This window comes from Xyrauchen texanus, chromosome 27, assembly GCF_025860055.1.
Source record: "Xyrauchen texanus isolate HMW12.3.18 chromosome 27, RBS_HiC_50CHRs, whole genome shotgun sequence".
In the NCBI taxonomy this organism is placed as follows: domain Eukaryota; kingdom Metazoa; phylum Chordata; class Actinopteri; order Cypriniformes; family Catostomidae; genus Xyrauchen; species Xyrauchen texanus.
The window spans coordinates 7580889-7598509 of record NC_068302.1 but is presented as its reverse complement, the minus strand read 5'-3'; the positions used below and the strand labels follow the sequence as shown (position 1 = coordinate 7598509).

Below are 17621 nucleotides of genomic sequence, written 5' to 3'. Positions count from 1 at the left end.
ATGGTAACAAACTATTAAACCATGTCCTAAATCAGGCATGACACATTGAAATAACAAGCAAAAAAAACCAACCTATTCCAAGTACTGTAGATCTTTGAAACCAGCCACGACAATGACTAGCGCCTACAGCAAAATCTTACGGGTCCCAATCCCACACTGCATCATCGGCATGGTAAGGATGCTGTAAAAAAAAATAATCAGCGCAACCGATACTTTGTAATTTAGATGAAACACTTTATTTTCATGGGGCAATTGAACAAAATCAAAATGAATGAGCCAAATGTTGATGAGCTCTGTCTAAAGACGCAATCATATTTTGCAGTGATATGTTTCTAAAATAAATATAACCCGTAAGTGTACTGTTGGTTAACTACAAGGAATTCTTGATCTAACATGCATTCAAACCAGCCCTTACAATAATCTACTGGAACGCAATGATTATCCTTTTTTGTTTTTAATACCTTTGTGCTACCTCAAATAAACAAAAGCATAGCTTTATGAATGTACAAGTTAACTGCATAAGTATTTCACTAATTGTACACTGAACTTGGATGCATGCAATAGCTAATACCCATCTGTTTAGAAGTGAACAGTTGTAATGAATTTTATGAGATTAAAAACGGGAGGCCATTATGACAGTACACATTTACAAGAGTTGTGTCTAACTTAAAAAACCTTTGTGTTGTACTTAATGGGTCTTTTAACATGAGTTTCCATTGATTTTGCATCATCTGTCTGTACTTTCCACCTGAGTTCCACCTGAGATAGTTCAAAAGAACCAAAAATAATCTTCCACTTAATAACATTAAATCACTATCCAGTAGAGTTGTCACTGGAATTTGATTTTTTTTTTTAACAAACTTAATCAACATTCTCCAAACATCAAATCATTTCATAATTCTTATGCAAACAATGCAATTTAAAGCAGTTTGACGAATCTCTTAGCTCATATTTAGAAGCACAGTTGTTTAGAAGCACAGATATTATGACAATGACCCAAACAACACTCCACAGTTAAGTTTCACGTAATAATACTTGATAAAAGTTGTATATTCTATGTACTGAGTGAGGTATAATAATTTCTAGAGGTCCAAGCAGGGGTCCCTATTGCTTGTACAGGTTATTCTCAGTATTATTCGTCCTTTCATAATCAGCTATAACTGTAAACCTATGATTAACATTTACCAGAGTTTTCAATTAAATGGCATGGACTGGCACTGCGGTCGCATACATAACATTTGAAGAACAAATTGGCTTCCTGCACCCATGTCTATGTGACACACCTAGTTACATGCTGAGAGATTACAGTAAATGTAATATCATAATCCAGTAGGGGGAGTGCAACAAATTAACAGAATTAGCTCTCTGCAAAACATGAAATAAATAATGAAATAATTTAAGGTTGAAATGATGGTTCCATTTATTTGGTAACCTTCTAATAAGCCAAATAATATACAGTCAGCTAGTCATAATCACAAAAATAAACACTGTCATGGTGATAAAAGACCTCTATGAGGGCTTCGTGGATCACCCTGTCAGGGTTTATTTGCAATAATGACCAGCTGAGTCTACATCCATATCCAATATAGAGTTTTTCTGCTTCTCTGGTCAGCTTGGATTCCACTCATGGCTGCTTACAGCTATTTTTGTGTATGTACTGCCTGCTCAGTTTCAGCCTGGAATGGGAGGAAATTGAGCAGATAAGAGGGGCCTAAAAGGAAAAAGGAATACAAAAGGTGGAAACGAGCAAGAGCCTTGAAACTTGTCAATGTCTGTGCAAATTAGGGCCACATTCCTAAAATCTTTGTCCCAAACGAGCATTGGTGTAACAGATGTAAGCCTCCTTGGTTAAAAATATTACCTAGCTGGGAGACCAAGGACAAAGAGTCCACTAAAGATAAATGTTTTTGATGGTGCAGCAAAGCTAGAGTTTTAAATAGGTGTCGCTCTTTCTGTTCCTGAGGGACCACGGCCCCTGCCGACTCGTCTTAGAGAGAGCAGTGCAACAGCACAGCAGCCGCGAAGCAGGGAGCCCATGTTGTACATGGGCATACCTTCATTCTGTACCCCTCGGCAAAGCCATGCTAGTGTCGGAACAACAGGAACAGCCACTGCTAACAGGTCAATCAGGAAGTAGCGGCTCCAGTGACTCCTCTCAGGATGAGCTGATTCTCCTTCCTCGTCCGCAGCACAAGCGCCACCCACTCCATCATCATCATTGACCTTTACTACCGTTGCCTCCTGTGGCGGCGACTCTAGAGGTGGTGACGATCTGGGACAAGGTTGCTGAACCTGTGGCTTGGTCAACACAGTAGGCGTCATTGTTGAAGATGTAAATGCAATGATGTTGTCTAGTGGTAAAGGTTCTGTGATGTAAGACATCTGAGCCGGGGAGGTAGCAGTGGAAGATGGCGAAAACACCTGCGGCTCTGCTAGGGTAACATCTGGTGCGTAAGTTGTTGAAGTGATGATGCTCAGATTCTCGCCTCCACCCTCTTCAGAGATCCAAGTTATGGTTGGGCTGCAAGCCTGTGATCGGAATCCTGGCCTGTCACTGACCTCTGATGCAACAGTTTGTGCTGTTGGTGGGGTCGGTTGAGGAGGTGGTGGAGGTGCTTCCTCCTGTGGGAGATGCAAAAACAGATGGTGGTGAGGGAGGTAGGTGTGTGGACCACAGCTGCAGTTGTTCACAGCATGGCAAGATCGACTAACGGGCAACACCGTCTCTCCGCTACACAATCTCTCACAGGTTGAGGAGCGTGGCAAGGCGAAGCATAGCGGTGCGTGTGGGACTTGCTCAGACAGAAGAGCTGCTTCTAAAAGTAGATGAGTATGCCCATCACCTCTCGGTAATGTCATCGCCTCTCTGTTGGGAGGAATGCACTGGTCATAATGTATGTTTCCATTATGGTCAGTGGTGCCAGGTGACGTCTCACTTCTTAGTCTGGTGTAGGTGGCACTGCGACTCATGGTATGGGCCGGAGAGCAGCCACAAGACCTAGACGTCCCAAACCGTGACCCCACCCTACCTACACCCAGACCTTCAGACTTACAGTCCTGTTGTTCTGACTCATGGACCCCTATATTGGACTGTACGGTTTCCACAGCCTGCTGAAGCTGCCGGATCTCCTTCCGGGCCACTTTTAAGGCCAGCTGGGCCTCAATGCGATGACATTCCTCCTCAATCCAGTCCTCTTGCATCTGAGTCAGCTGCATCCGTAACTCCTCAACCTCAGAGTCTCTGCCATGATAAAACAAAAACACAGATGCTGTGGATTATTTATGATATGCTATGTTTTACGAAGGGATGCAATGATATAAACATTTGTCGGAGATACCGATTGACAGTAGTTATTTGTATTATATATTATATTAAAGGATTTTTTTTTTCTCCCCAATTTGGAATGCCCAATACCCTATGTGTTCTAAGTCCTTGTGGTTGCATAGTGACTCACCTCAATCCGGGTGGTGGCGGACAAAACTCAGTTACCTCTGTGTCTGAGACCATCAATCCGCCCATCTTATCACGTGGCTTGTTGAGCACAATACCACTGAGACCTATTGCATGTGGAGGCTTCATGCTATTCTTCCACGCTCAACTCACCACGTGTCCCACCGAAAGCGAGAACCATTTATGGCGACCACAAGGATGTTACCCCTTGTGACTCTACCCTCCCTAGCAACCAGGCCAATTTGGTTGCTTAGGAGACCTGGCTGGAGTCAATCAGCACTCCTTGGATTTGAACTTGCGACTCCAGGGGTGGTAGTCAGCATCTTTACTCGCCGAGCTACCCACGCCCCCGTATTTTATATTATGTTAAATATTATATGTTATGGTCAATAACCAATATAATGATCGATGTTATATACAAATATATCTTAATTTGGGTACGTTCACATTAAACATCTAATCTAGAATTTTCCACAGGCATCAAAAAACTAACATAGAGTAATAAAAATACTTAAAAACCTTTAAAAGTTCAATGTTTAAATTGGTAAGCAACTGGTAAGTTTTGTAAATATCTTCACAGCTATCAACTGGCAGGAATGCTTTACATTATTTATACAAGAAAGTGATAATGAAACATGTAGTAATATGAAAATACTGAGCAGGACGCATCCCAAACAAGCCAAAACGAGGAAGAATTTGTTATTTAGTTTTGTAAATTAAAAAAAAAAGCTAATATTGCCCAATAACAATATAGAGACTGATAAATTATGCATTCCTAGTTTTATTTGCAAAACTATCGTTAATAGTTAAAGATTAAACTGTTGATGAGAGGCTGGCATGTATGGTGAGCATATGTGCATTTGTGATATTCAGGATGTGATCTTAAGTGCTAAAATGGCAGGAAGCATTAAAACTGCACTTTAGCATTGCTGAGACATGAAAGCATTGCTGACCGGTCCTGAAGCCTCTCCACATTCTCTTTCAGCCGAGCTCGTAAGTGACGAATACACACTTCCTTCTGCTGCAGTGGAGTGAGATACTGTTCAGGGGCAGGCGGACGGATCCCGTGATTCTCACCACAGGCTGCATACTTCACCTGTCGTCTGGGTCAGAAAGGGAAGCAAGAAATAAAAGAGGCCCTAATGAACTCAACATGAGCTGAAAAGGTGTTGTGACTGATAAGACCATGAGAGTAACATAAAAAACTGAGCATTAAATAAATAAAGATCTGTCATCTTTTATTCAGCTATATGTCACCTAAAAATGAAAATTCTCTAATTTTCTCAACTTCATGCCATCCCAGATGTGTATGACTTTCTTCTGCTGAAGACAAATGAAGATTATTTAGAAAAATATCTCAGCTTTTTTACTATAAATCTCCACTTTCAGAGGCAAAAAGTGAAACAGGCTCCACATGTGGCTTACAGATGTGAAAGTGGAGATTTATAGTAAAAACGACTTAAATATTGATCTGTTTCTCACTTACTCCAATTACTTCTGCAGACATTAAACCACTGGAGTCTTATAGATTACTTTTATGCTGCCTTTATGTGCCTTTTGGAGCTTCAAAGTTCTGGCCACCATTCAATTGGATTGTATGGACCTACAGAGCTAAGATATTCTTAAAATCTTTATTTGTGTTCTGCAGAAAGTCATACACATCTGGGATGGCATGAGGGTGAGTAAATTATGAAGAAATTTTAATTTTAGTAATTATTTTAATAATAAGGGGTATAACAGTTCGATTTTCTGATATAGATCAGATCTGTTGTCACTGTGATTGTCAACTAACAAACACCACGAGTGTTCAACATCACATACAGCAGTGACGTATGCCAAATAGTCTCGTGAGAGTTATGTGCGGACAGTTGAAAGAGCCAGGCGGCGCAGTAGGCATTGAACGAATACAATAATTAACATTGAAAACAAAACAAAACATGAAGTGCGTTTTCATTAAACAAGAGCGATATATCCAAAATTAGCACCAAAAGTTCTTAAGTGAGAAGTTATAAAGATTTGATCGCTAAAAGCAAGCATTTGATCGCTAAAAGCATTAGTCTCAACGCCGTCCCTGCAGTTATTTTTTTCCTGTAAATACTGTTGTCATGACAAGTACATATCTCTAATGAGCCATTCAAAAGGTTGGACATATTCACGCCGTGTTCAGTAAGTGAGATTGCGAGCGCGCGTGTTTGATTGACAGACCACGTGAGAGTACACGTGTACTGTTTATGAACGCGAGCGCAGACCGACCGCCGCTGTCATAACAACAGCCATGCTAAGATATTATGGTTGTTTTTATTTATTTATTTGTAACATCCTCTTGCAGTTGAATTCCCTCTCTAATGTGTTTCAGGAATGTAGAGAACTAGCATAATCCTCATGAAAATGGACACCTCACAATTCATACAGGCTATACAGATAGGCTGCTGATAAATCTGATGATGATATCAAAACATGGCCGCCTGTTGAGTAGCGCTGGTCTAGGGGGAAAAGATAAGATAAGGTCTCTTGTGGGTTTGATGAGTTCGAATGTGGTTTGATCTGGTTTCTAGTGGGTTTGATGAGGTCTAATGGGGTCTAATGTGGTTCCTATGGAGTCTGATTTGGTCATGAGGTCTATCATGATCTGTTGTGGTCTAATGTGACCTGATGTGGTCTCACGAGTTCTAACATGATCTGTTGTGGTCTAATGTGACCTGATGTGGTCTCACGAGATCTAACATGATCTGTTGTGGTCTAATGTGACCTGATGTGGTCTCACGAGGTCTAACTTGATCTGTTGTGGTCTAATGTGACCTGATGTGGTCTCACGAGGTCTAACATGATCTGTTGTGGTCTAATGTGACCTGACGTGGTCTCACGAGTTCTAACATGATCTGTTGTGGTCTAATGTGACCTGACGTGGTCTCACGAGGTGTAACATGATCTGTTGTGGTCTAATGTGACCTGACGTGGTCTCACGAGTTCTAACATGATCTGTTGTGGTCTAATGTGACCTGACGTGGTCTCACGAGTTCTAACATGACCTGTTGTGGTCTAATGTGACCTGACGTGGTCTCACGAGGTCTAACATGACCTGTTGTGGTCTAATGTGACCTGACGTGGTCTCACGAGGTCTAACATGACCTGTTGCGGTCTAATGTGACCTGACGTGGTCTCACGAGTTCTAACATGATCTGTTGCGGTCTAATGTGACCTGACGTGGTCTCACGAGTTCTAACATGATCTGTTGCGGTCTAATGTGACCTGACGTGGTCTCACGAGTTCTAACATGATCTGTTGCGGTCTAATGTGACCTGACGTGGTCTCACGAGGTGTAACATGATCTGTTGTGGTCTAATGTGACCTGACGTGGTCTCACGAGTTCTAACATGATCTGTTGCGGTCTAATGTGACCTGACGTGGTCTCACGAGGTCTAACATGATCTGTTGCGGTCTAATGTGACCTGACGTGGTCTCACGAGTTCTAACATGATCTGTTGCGGTCTAATGTGACCTGACGTGGTCTCACGATGTCTAACATGATCTGTTGTGGTCTAATGTGACCTGACGTGGTCTCACGAGTTCTAACATGATCTGTTGCGGTCTAATGTGACCTGACGTGGTCTCACGAGTTCTAACATGATCTGTTGTGGTCTAATGTGACCTGACGTGGTCTCACGAGGTGTAACATGATCTGTTGCGGTCTAATGTGACCTGACGTGGTCTCACGAGTTCTAACATGATCTGTTGCGGTCTAATGTGACCTGACGTGGTCTCACGAGGTCTAACATGATCTGTTGCGGTCTAATGTGACCTGACGTGGTCTCACGAGTTCTAACATGATCTGTTGCGGTCTAATGTGACCTGACGTGGTCTCACGAGTTCTAACATGATCTGTTGCGGTCTAATGTGACCTGACGTGGTCTCACGAGGTCTAACATGATCTGTTGTGGTCTAATGTGACCTGACGTGGTCTCACGAGTTCTAACATGATCTGTTGCGGTCTAATGTGACCTGACGTGGTCTCACGAGGTCTAACATGATCTGTTGTGGTCTAACGTGACCTGACGTGGTCTCATGAGGTCTAACATGATCTGTTGTGTTCTAATGTGACCTGATGTGGTCACTAAGGCGTCTGGTGAGGTCTGATGTGGTCTGATGAAATCTAATGGGGTCCTATGTGGTCTCTTGGGGGTCTGATGTGCTTTCTAGGGCAGGGTATCTGCAGGTTCAAAGGAATTAAATGTAAGACTTTTTAAGGCCAAATAAAAGAAAACATTTAAGACCACTTTCACAATAAAACCCCCCACATTAATTAATTAGCTGGTAAATACAAAACCACTGAGGCTACTTGAATGTCACTGGAAATGTTTTTTTTATATATATTTTATGGTGCATTTATGTGTTAAGTTAATACAACAATACAACTCTAAATGAATTCATTATGAATGCATGTAACCTGAAGTATGTAGCCTATATTGTGACCCTTCTCTTTAGTCACTTGCTCTCTAGCAAGTCATGATGCATTAGACCAGTGCTTTGGCAATGTCACCGCTTATGTCAAACATGGAAGTGGTGCCAAAAACCATGCATAAAAAGTCAACTTTTATCAGATTATGTTGTTGAAAAATTATTCCGAGGGCTCTGGCTGACTGCTGTGGCTTCAAGATCATCAACAGAGCTGACTGGACTGAGATCATTTCAACTCACAACAAGTAATTGTAACGCTAGGTTTGTGTCATACTTTCGTTTAATCCTCTAATCTGTCAAATCTAACGCAAAAGTCAGCGGGCTTTCTGCCACCATTTACTGCAAATGTGCTGACATTTTTGTAAACAAGAGGATTGGTCTATAGACCTTAATCACAGTAGCGCCATGTTGGATTTTTAATGGGAATGGAAACGAGGCTGTGAGGCATAGACTTACCATCTCTTCAATGGCATGCATGGTGTAAATCTGTAAAAAGCTCCAATATCCCATCTGATTTTCCACAGCTCATATTGAGTTTTTTGTCTACTGAGTGTACTTGAAAAGATTATTTTTCAATGGTTTGTCCACAGAACGATCCAAAAGCACTTTAAACTGCAGTACATCTCATCGAAGAAACAGTACGTCTATCTCGCACAGCCTTCATTCAGTCATTTCATTAAAAATACCAAAGATACCACTGCTGTGAATAAGATCTAGCATGTGCTGAATAACATTTATATTTCTTTTCTTGGCAGATACCTTTAACAAATACTTTAACAGGTAGTTAAAGGGCAGTTCGTTTAAAAATGTAATTTCTGTCAACACTGCTCACCCTTAAGTATGAATGAGTTTTTCTCTGCCATGGAACAAAAAATGAGATGTTGAGCAAAACATTTAGTCTCAGTCACCATTCACTGTCACTGCACCTTGTTTTTCATTCAATGTAAGTGAGCAGTGACTGAAACTCGGTGTTTGTTAGTGGTGAGTGAAACTCCCTAATATCTATAGGTTTGCAACAGCATGAAGGTAAGTGATGACAACTTACATTTTTGAGTGTAATATCTCAAATAAAAACTCATCAGTTACCTTAAAAATGGCAGTTTAAAGTTGTCAAGGAGTATTGAAAATGTTAACAGATTAAATTATGAAAGAGAAGGAGAGATGCTGTGCAGCTGCTTTCCCACTGATTGGTCTGAATAACTCGCAGCATCATGCAGGCTGCTCATGCGGCATGTCAGTGTTCTTTTGAAGTTTTTACTGCGTGAGAAAAGGGACGTGTGGCGTGAGAGCGTGAGAACAGTGTCAATTGCGTTGGCAGCCCTAGATCTAGAGAGATGGAGATGAGAAATATAACAGGTGCAACTCTGCAGCTGAGTAGTTCTGTTAGCTTTACATTTATTGTCAAAGGTAGTGTAAAATAAAGAAGTGAGAGAGAGACTCAGATTCTGCTGTTTTAAGCATCTCCTCTATTCACGCCCCAAATTTAAGACCTCAGCAAATGAAATGTAAGATTTCTTGTAATTTATGTAAGATATTTAAGACTTTTTATGGCCTTAAATAAAAAAAAAAAGTAAATTTGAGACTTTTTAAGGACCCGTGGATACCCTGTAGGGGGTCTGATAAGGTCTAATGTGGTCTGATGAGGTCTAATGTGGTCCCTAGTGGATCTGATGAAGTACGTTGTGGTTTAATCTGGACTCTAGTGGGTCTGATGTGGACTAATGGGGTCTAATATGGTCTCAGTGGGTCTCATGAGGTCTTACATGTGGTCTTTAAGACATCACAGTCATTACAGATTCATTTTCTGTTACAGCATAATTTTCTGTAAAGCTGCTTTGATATGATGTATGCTGTGAAAAGCATTAAACACATAAAACAATTCTTGACTTTTTTGTTACACTTAATTAGGCCATTAGATATCAGAGTAAATTTTCAATTTTGTAATCACATCAGCATTTCTGAACTTCTGAATAGCAGATTAGGACACAAGAAAACCACACTTTGCTTATCAATGGACACATTGTCAAGTCTGTTCCATTTATTCTATTTTTATACTGTACTTTTTGCCACAGTACAAAATCTGGAACACAGCCCTGATGGAAGACATAAATCTCATTGGCCTTTGTGTGTGTGAGCTGCTCACCGTGGTGTGGTTGGGTTGGAGCGTGGTACAGTTTTGTTCTCTGTGCCCTTGCAGGATTTTGTTGAGTAACTGCTACGTACAGACAGGTCGACATGCGAGTGTCGAGTGCTGCTTGGGGCCGTTGGCTTTCTATGACACACACACACACACAAAGTGACAGCTGGGCTCTGATGTTCATATCGAACATGCTGTCACAGTGAAACCTTGCAAACACAACTTGTTATGCTGTAAAACTGGGTGCCTCTTACAATTACTCAAATTACGACAATTAATATAATACAATGTCATAACTAGTACATCTTGGGTGGTTCTTTCCCATGCATAGCTCACCACCGCAATGTTAGGGTTCTCTAGCTGGTTTCTATGGCATTGCTAAGCAGTTGATTAAGTGTTCTGGGTGGTTTCTAGTGCATCTCAGAGAGGTTGCTAGGGTGTTCTGGGTGGATTGTAGGGTTTTGCTAAGCAGTTGCTTAGAAGTTCTGTAGTAGTTACTAGGGCATTACTAAGAGTGTGCTAGGGTTTTCTGGTTAGTTTCTAGGGCATAACTAAGAGTTTGCTAGGGTTTTCTGGTTAGTTTCTAGGGCATAACTAAGTGTTTGCTAGGGTGTTCTGGTTAGTTTCTAGGGCATAATAACTAAGAGTTTGCTAGGGTGTTCTGGTTAGTTTCTAGGGCATAACTAAGAGTTTGCTAGAGTGTTCTGGTTAGTTTCTAGGGCATAATAACTAAGAGTTTGCTAGGGTGTTCTGGTTAGTTTCTAAGGCATTACTAATAGTTTGCTAGGGTGTTCTGGTTAGTTTCTAGGGCATTACTAAGAGTTTGCTAGGGTGTTCTGGTTAGTTTCTAGGGCATTACTAAGAGTTTGCTAGGGTGTTCTGGTTAGTTTCTAGGGCATTACTAAGAGTTTGCTAGGGTGTTCTGGTTAGTTTCTAGGGCATAACTAAGAGTTTGCTAGGGTTTTCTGGTTAGTTTCTAGGGCATTACTAATAGTTTGCTAGGGTGTTCTGGTTAGTTTCTAGGGCATTACTAAGAGTTTGCTAGGGTGTTCTGGTTAGTTTCTAGGGCATTACTAAGAGTTTGCTAGGGTTTTCTGGTTAGTTTCTAGGGCATAACTAAAGGTTTGCTAGGGTTTTCTGGTTAGTTTCTAGGGCATAATAACTAAGAGTTTGCTAGGGTGTTCTGGTTAGTTTCTAGGGCATAACTAAGAGTTTGTTAGGGTGTTCTGGTTAGTTTCTAGGGCATAACTAAGAGTTTGCTAGGGTGTTCTGGTTAGTTTCTAGGGCATAATAACTAAGAGTTTGCTAGGGTGTTCTGGTTAGTTTCTAGGGCATAACTAAGAGTTTGTTAGGGTTTTCTGGTTAGTTTCTAGGGCATAACTAAGAGTTTGCTAGGGTTTTCTGGTTAGTTTCTAGGGCATAACTAAGAGTTTGCTAGGGTGTTCTGGTTAGTTTCTAGGGCATAACTAAGAGTTTGCTAGGGTGTTCTGGTTAGTTTCTAGGGCATAACTAAGAGTATGTTAGGGTGTTCTGGTTAGTTTCTAGGGCATAACTAAGAGTTTGCTAGGGTGTTCTGGTTAGTTTCTAGGGCATAACTAAGAGTTTGTTAGGGTGTTCTGGTTAGTTTCTAGGGCATAACTAAGAGTTTGTTAGGGTGTTCTGGTTAGTTTCTAGGGCATAACTAAGAGTTTGCTAGGGTTTTCTGGTTAGTTTCTAGGGCATAACTAAGAGTTTGCTAGGGTGTTCTGGTTAGTTTCTAGGGCATAACTAAGAGTTTGCTAGGGTGTTCTGGTTAGTTTCTAGGGCATAACTAAGAGTTTGCTAGGGTGTTCTGGTTAGTTTCTAGGGCATAACTAAGAGTTTGTTAGGGTGTTCTGGTTAGTTTCTAGGGCATAACTAAGAGTTTGCTAGGGTGTTCTGGTTAGTTTCTAGGGCATAACTAAGAGTTTGTTAGGGTGTTCTGGTTAGTTTCTAGGGCATAACTAAGAGTTTGTTAGGGTGTTCTGGTTAGTTTCTAGGGCATAACTAAGAGTTTGCTAGGGTGTTCTGGTTAGTTTCTAGGGCATAACTAAGAGTTTGCTAGGGTGTTCTGGTTAGTTTCTAGGGCATAACTAAGAGTTTGCTAGGGTTTTCTGGTTAGTTTCTAGGGCATAACTAAGAGTTTGCTAGGGTTTTCTGGTTAGTTTCTAGGGCATAACTAAGAGTTTGCTAGGGTGTTCTGGTTAGTTTCTAGGGCATAACTAAGAGTTTGCTAGGGTTTTCTGGTTAGTTTCTAGGGCATAACTAAGAGTTTGCTAGGGTTTTCTGGTTAGTTTCTAGGGCATGACTAAGAGTTTGCTAGGGTTTTCTGGTTAGTTTCTAGGGCATGACTAAGAGTTTGCTAGGGTTTTCTGGTTAGTTTCTAGGGCATGACTAAGAGTTTGCTAGGGTTTTCTGGTTAGTTTCTAGGGCATGACTAAGAGTTTGCTAGGGTTTTCTGGTTAGTTTCTAGGGCATGACTAAGAGTTTGCTAAGGTTTTCTAGTTAGTTTCTAGGGCATAACTAAGAGTTTGCTAGGGTGTTCTGGATAGTTTCTAGGGCATAACTAAGAGTTTGCTAGGGTGTTCTGGTTAGTTTCTAGGGCATTACTAAGAGTTTACTAGGGTGTTCTGGTTAGTTTCTAGGGCATAACTAAGAGTTTGCTAGGGTGTTCTGGTTAGTTTCTAGGGCCTAACTAAGAGTTTTCTAGTGTGTTCTGGTTAGTTTCTAGGGCATTACTAATAGTTTGCTAGGGTGTTCTGGTTAGTTTCTAGGGCATAACTAAGAGTTTGCTAGGGTGTTCTGGTTAGTTTCTAGGGCATAACTAAGAGTTTGTTAGGGTGTTCTGGTTAGTTTCTAGGGCATTACTAAGCGTTTGCTAGGGTGTTCTGTTTAGTTTCTAGGGCATTACTAAGAGTTTGCTAGGGTGTTCTGGTTAGTTTCTAGGGCATGACTAATAGTTTGCTAGGGTGTTCTGGTTAGTTTCTAGGGCATAACTAAGAGTTTTCTAGGGTGTGCTGGTTAGTTTTTAAGGCATTACTAATAGTTTGCTAGGGTGTTCTGGTTAGTTTCTAGGGCATTGTTTAGCGGATTCAAGAGTGTTCTACATTAACATTGCATTTGGCAAATGCTTTTATCTAAAGAGACTAACAGTGCATTCAAGGCATACATTTTATCAGTTTGGGTGTTCTCTGGAAATCGAACCCATGATCTTAACTTTGCTCTAGCGACATGCTCTACCAGTTGAGCTACAGGAACCCCAAGGTTCTGGTCCCCAGATCGTATTCCTCCTTCAGTATAAGTCTATGGGATATATTTCACCCTTTTTATCATCCAAAAGTATGAACATCAAAAGTCTGATTGTTTACAAAGAGTTTTATTCAAATCACTAACCTTAAGTATGAGCAACTGTAATGACAAATCTTGCCTTAGCAAACAGCACTTATCATTTGAAAATTATTAATCTTGTTCACTCAGGCACGTTAGAGAAGGGTTGCATTACCTGCGAGAACCAGCAGATGGCTTTCTGTTAGCTGGAAGGGACATGAGTATAGACTGCCTTTCACGTCTGTTTCCACAGTACCACTTTGTAACACCACAGTTACAAGAATCTCTCAGGACAAATCACTCTAAGACACAGACATAAGATATTGAATACGAACAATGCCAGACAGACATGTGTTGGAATAGCAGGCCCTTAAAATGAGAGTTCAACCAAATATACTGTATGAAATAATGTCATAATTTACTCACCCTGTTGTTTCAAACCTGTATGTTTTTTAAATTGACTACTTTTATGGTGATTTGTAGTTTGTTAGTGTATGTCCCCGTTCACTTTCATTCTATGGAAAAGAGTAGTGTGAACATTCTACCAAACATGTTATTTGCTAAACAGAGCCACAAAGTAAAGTGTTTATTCTGATATTCCGGTAGCCTTGCATCGCATTACAATACCAAATCCAAAATGGCATATGCCAGAAACTGTTGACCACAGATGCTAAGAAGGACAGGAACAAATATTTCAGAGAGCATTTCATTCTGGATGTCGCATAAATGGGCTGCTGTCACATTGAGAATAATATTAAGCAGTCAGAACAATAAACAAATTGAACAAGACAAACACACAAACACACACACACACACACAGCTGACAGATTCTTTCACACTTTTGCACTGAGCTATTCAAACACTCACAGAAACACGAATTGTCTCTCCAGTGCATGAGATGGTGACATAAGCAACAAGAGTGTGTGTGGGTGTGACTGATGTAATACATACACCAGTGTAGACTATGTGTTTCTAGATTATTTTCAATGCATATTTGCTAAAAGTGCTCAGAATATTTCATCCCAACTGTGTGCAAGACTCTCCTGTCTGTGCAAATTATGCTTTTCACACCTGTTATGAAACCTGTTTTGCAGTTTCTCATTAGTGGGTAAAACAGTTATATTTGGCTGATTTTAGATCTGTGAAAAAGGATCATTTCTGCCCACAGTGTGAAATGACATGCTATTGCTCTGTTGCAGAACACTTTTAACTGACATAGACCTTTTTCACACTCCGGGTTTTAGAACAAGGAAGTAAAGGTTTGCAGGGTAGACTTCGACAGTGGTGAATGGGAAATCACAGCAAATATTATTTTCACTAAGCCATTTGCTCCAAGTCCAAAAGAAAAAATCCACTATTACATTTGAATGACTTTCCAGAAGAGGAAAAAATAGAGAGCAGTGGATTAAGCAAGTCAGATGGGAGATGACAAATTTACTGTCAATCTCTCAGCGTAATAGAAACCCCCTTGCAGCTGTGGCAATTCATTTTTTAAACCTAATTCAGGGTAATATAACAATAAGCATGTTATAAATGTACACTCAATATTTAAAAAATATTATATTATAAACAAATTGTGAGATTTACACTGATAAATAAGGCAGAAACGCACAGGTGGTTTTGATATTAATGCTGCACATGTGGTAAAATTACCCATATTCTGTTTAATAATGTAACATTCTACCTCCATTCAAACATGAATAAACAAGGATTATGTGGATGATAGTGAAAGGGCATCACCAAGGGTTCAATTCAGGCTGGTATGCAACAAATTCTGTGGTACTTTTAATATGAATAGAGACAGTAAATACACACATATAATATTTTTCTTACTACTCATGTATTCAACTTTTTCTTTCTTTTTTTTTTTAGTTCAGTCCTGTAACTTGAGCCAAGACATATAACTCATACCATGTATTGTCATGAATCAAAACTGAATTAAAAATGAATATTATGTTACAGCTGATGAAATGAACCACAATATAATTATAATGTAATGCAATACTTCATGAAACACTTCTAAATATACACCTATTGCTTGTATTGCAGTATAACATATGCTTTAAATGACATTTTGTAACATTCAATTTGTTAAGAAAATGTTACATTCTACATCCCTATAGGTGCACAACTTGCATGGTTTCATGTTGGGAACGGGCTATGACGTCACCACACTTCATATGTTGCAGGTAAATCGTCCCCGTGTAGCAAAGGGCACAGACTGTCTTATGCAACAGCATCTGATATCAGCCAAAACACTGTTTTCTTAGCTTTCTTAGTGTTGACACACTGTGCTGCAACTGTGCGTCAGTGACTTTGCTGATTATAAAACCTTATTATGTAATAAACACAGTATATAGAAACTGTATTACGCTGTCGGAGATATTCATTACTAGGGCATCATTACTATAATTCATATGTACTTCATAGAGATGTAATTCAACAGGGACGAGATTCACTTACAGCCTGTGTTTTGGCGTCGATGCTCCATTGCAGTATCCCAGTGAAGTTTGTTCATGGATGTTAGCTGTACCCTGCGCGCGGCCCTGTGATACGCGCGGCGTCAATTTGCGCTCGTCGATAGACGGTCGGGTGCTGCTGATGAGAGCGCGCACGAACCCCGCAGAAACACAGACGGTGCATCTGCGTGATGCTGCGACGGCAAGTCTTAAAGGTACAGAGACCACAAAAACAAGGAGAAGGAAAAGAGTCACAAATCCGCGAGTTTTACAAATCATGAGCGGGTAAATCTCACAAAATCAAGAACATGTACAGGTCAGATTTACCCCCCAAAAATATATATATATATATATATATATATATATATATATATATATATATATATATATATATATATATATATATATATATATATATATATATATTGCATAAAGTAAAGGAAGCCTGTTTAATGGAATATTCCAGGTTCAATACAAGTTATGTTTAGTCGCCAGCATTTGTGGCATAATGTTGATTAATACAAAAAATAATTTCGACTCGTCCTTCCGTTTCTTTAAAAATATAAAACACCAGGGTTACAATGGAAATAAATGTGGCCAGTTTTTGGAGTGTTTAAATACAGAAACGTGACGCTTGTAATTTGATAAAAACACTTACATTAATTCATCTGTTAAAACTCATATTATTTTAGGTTTACATTTGTTTAAATCATATTTTCTGTCATTTTAGGGTTTGTTGACATAACATCATCATGGCAACAAAGTTGTAAAATTGGATATAATCGAGTCGAATAAAAAAAGTTTACACACGTTGTTCATGTCTCATGATTTGAAACAGTATTTTAACGTTTACAGATTGGTCACATTCTCTTCCATTGTAAGTGCCTCACGGCAGCCCAGATTTGTTTTATTTTATTTTTGTGGTAATCAATATTGTCACAAACGCTGTCGATTGAGCATAACTTGTATTGAACCCGGAATATTCCTTTAAGGACTATTTTGTTTTTAGCATTTCAGCAATAGACTACAACTGCACCAAACACTACCAAGACATACTTAACTATATATAAGGCCACAATTACATGATATGAACTTGCAATAAAAATTCCACAGTTTGAATTTCAATTGCAGCTTTATTCCTTATAATTGCGAAATATAAACTCACAATTGTGAGAAATAAAGTCAGAATTTCCCCTTTTGCTTTTATTTCCGTGGTGAGATCCGATATCAAATGAATGAGATTTATAGTAATGTGAATTGGTTGATTTGAAAATAAATTAAATTATAACCCTTTTTTTTAATTTAACGTATTTAAATATGAACTGTAATATTGTGAAAAAATTAAGAGATTTGCAATCATTTTAATTCTATATATTTACTTTAAAGTAAATAATCACAACTTGTGTAACATCACATAACATGAACAAATGGAGAAAACACATAAAACTGTTTTTTCAAATTACTTTTAAAACTTTGTAAACATGAGTTTCAGTCCATGCCAATTCAATTTTGGACTATGGACAAAATTTACTGGCAGGATTTATTTTGCTCATCAATTGGCTAAACTGAAACAAACATATTAATGATTATATAATCGATATACACACAGAAATACAGCACTGCATACTGCTCTGCTGTACCTCTGTACCATTCGAAATAAGATTTGAATACATATATATATATATATATATATATATATATATATATATATATATATATATATATATATATATATATATACACACAGTATATTATCTTTTCTTTCAAAAACACT

At 39.3% G+C, this 17621-nt stretch overlaps 1 protein-coding gene across 1 annotated transcript; it reads right to left on the bottom strand.

The window, feature by feature from the left end:
* Positions 1-16092, bottom strand: LOC127621305 (syntaphilin-like). Its single transcript, XM_052094845.1, has 5 exons — positions 15852-16092; positions 13564-13690; positions 10050-10178; positions 4405-4554; positions 1-3241 (listed from the first exon to the last, which is right to left on the bottom strand). Exons 2-5 carry the CDS (start codon positions 13605-13607, stop codon positions 1933-1935), a joined length of 1632 nt encoding a protein of 543 aa, XP_051950805.1. The 5' UTR covers positions 13608-13690; positions 15852-16092; the 3' UTR covers positions 1-1932.
* Positions 16093-17621: the final 1529 nt, after the last annotated feature.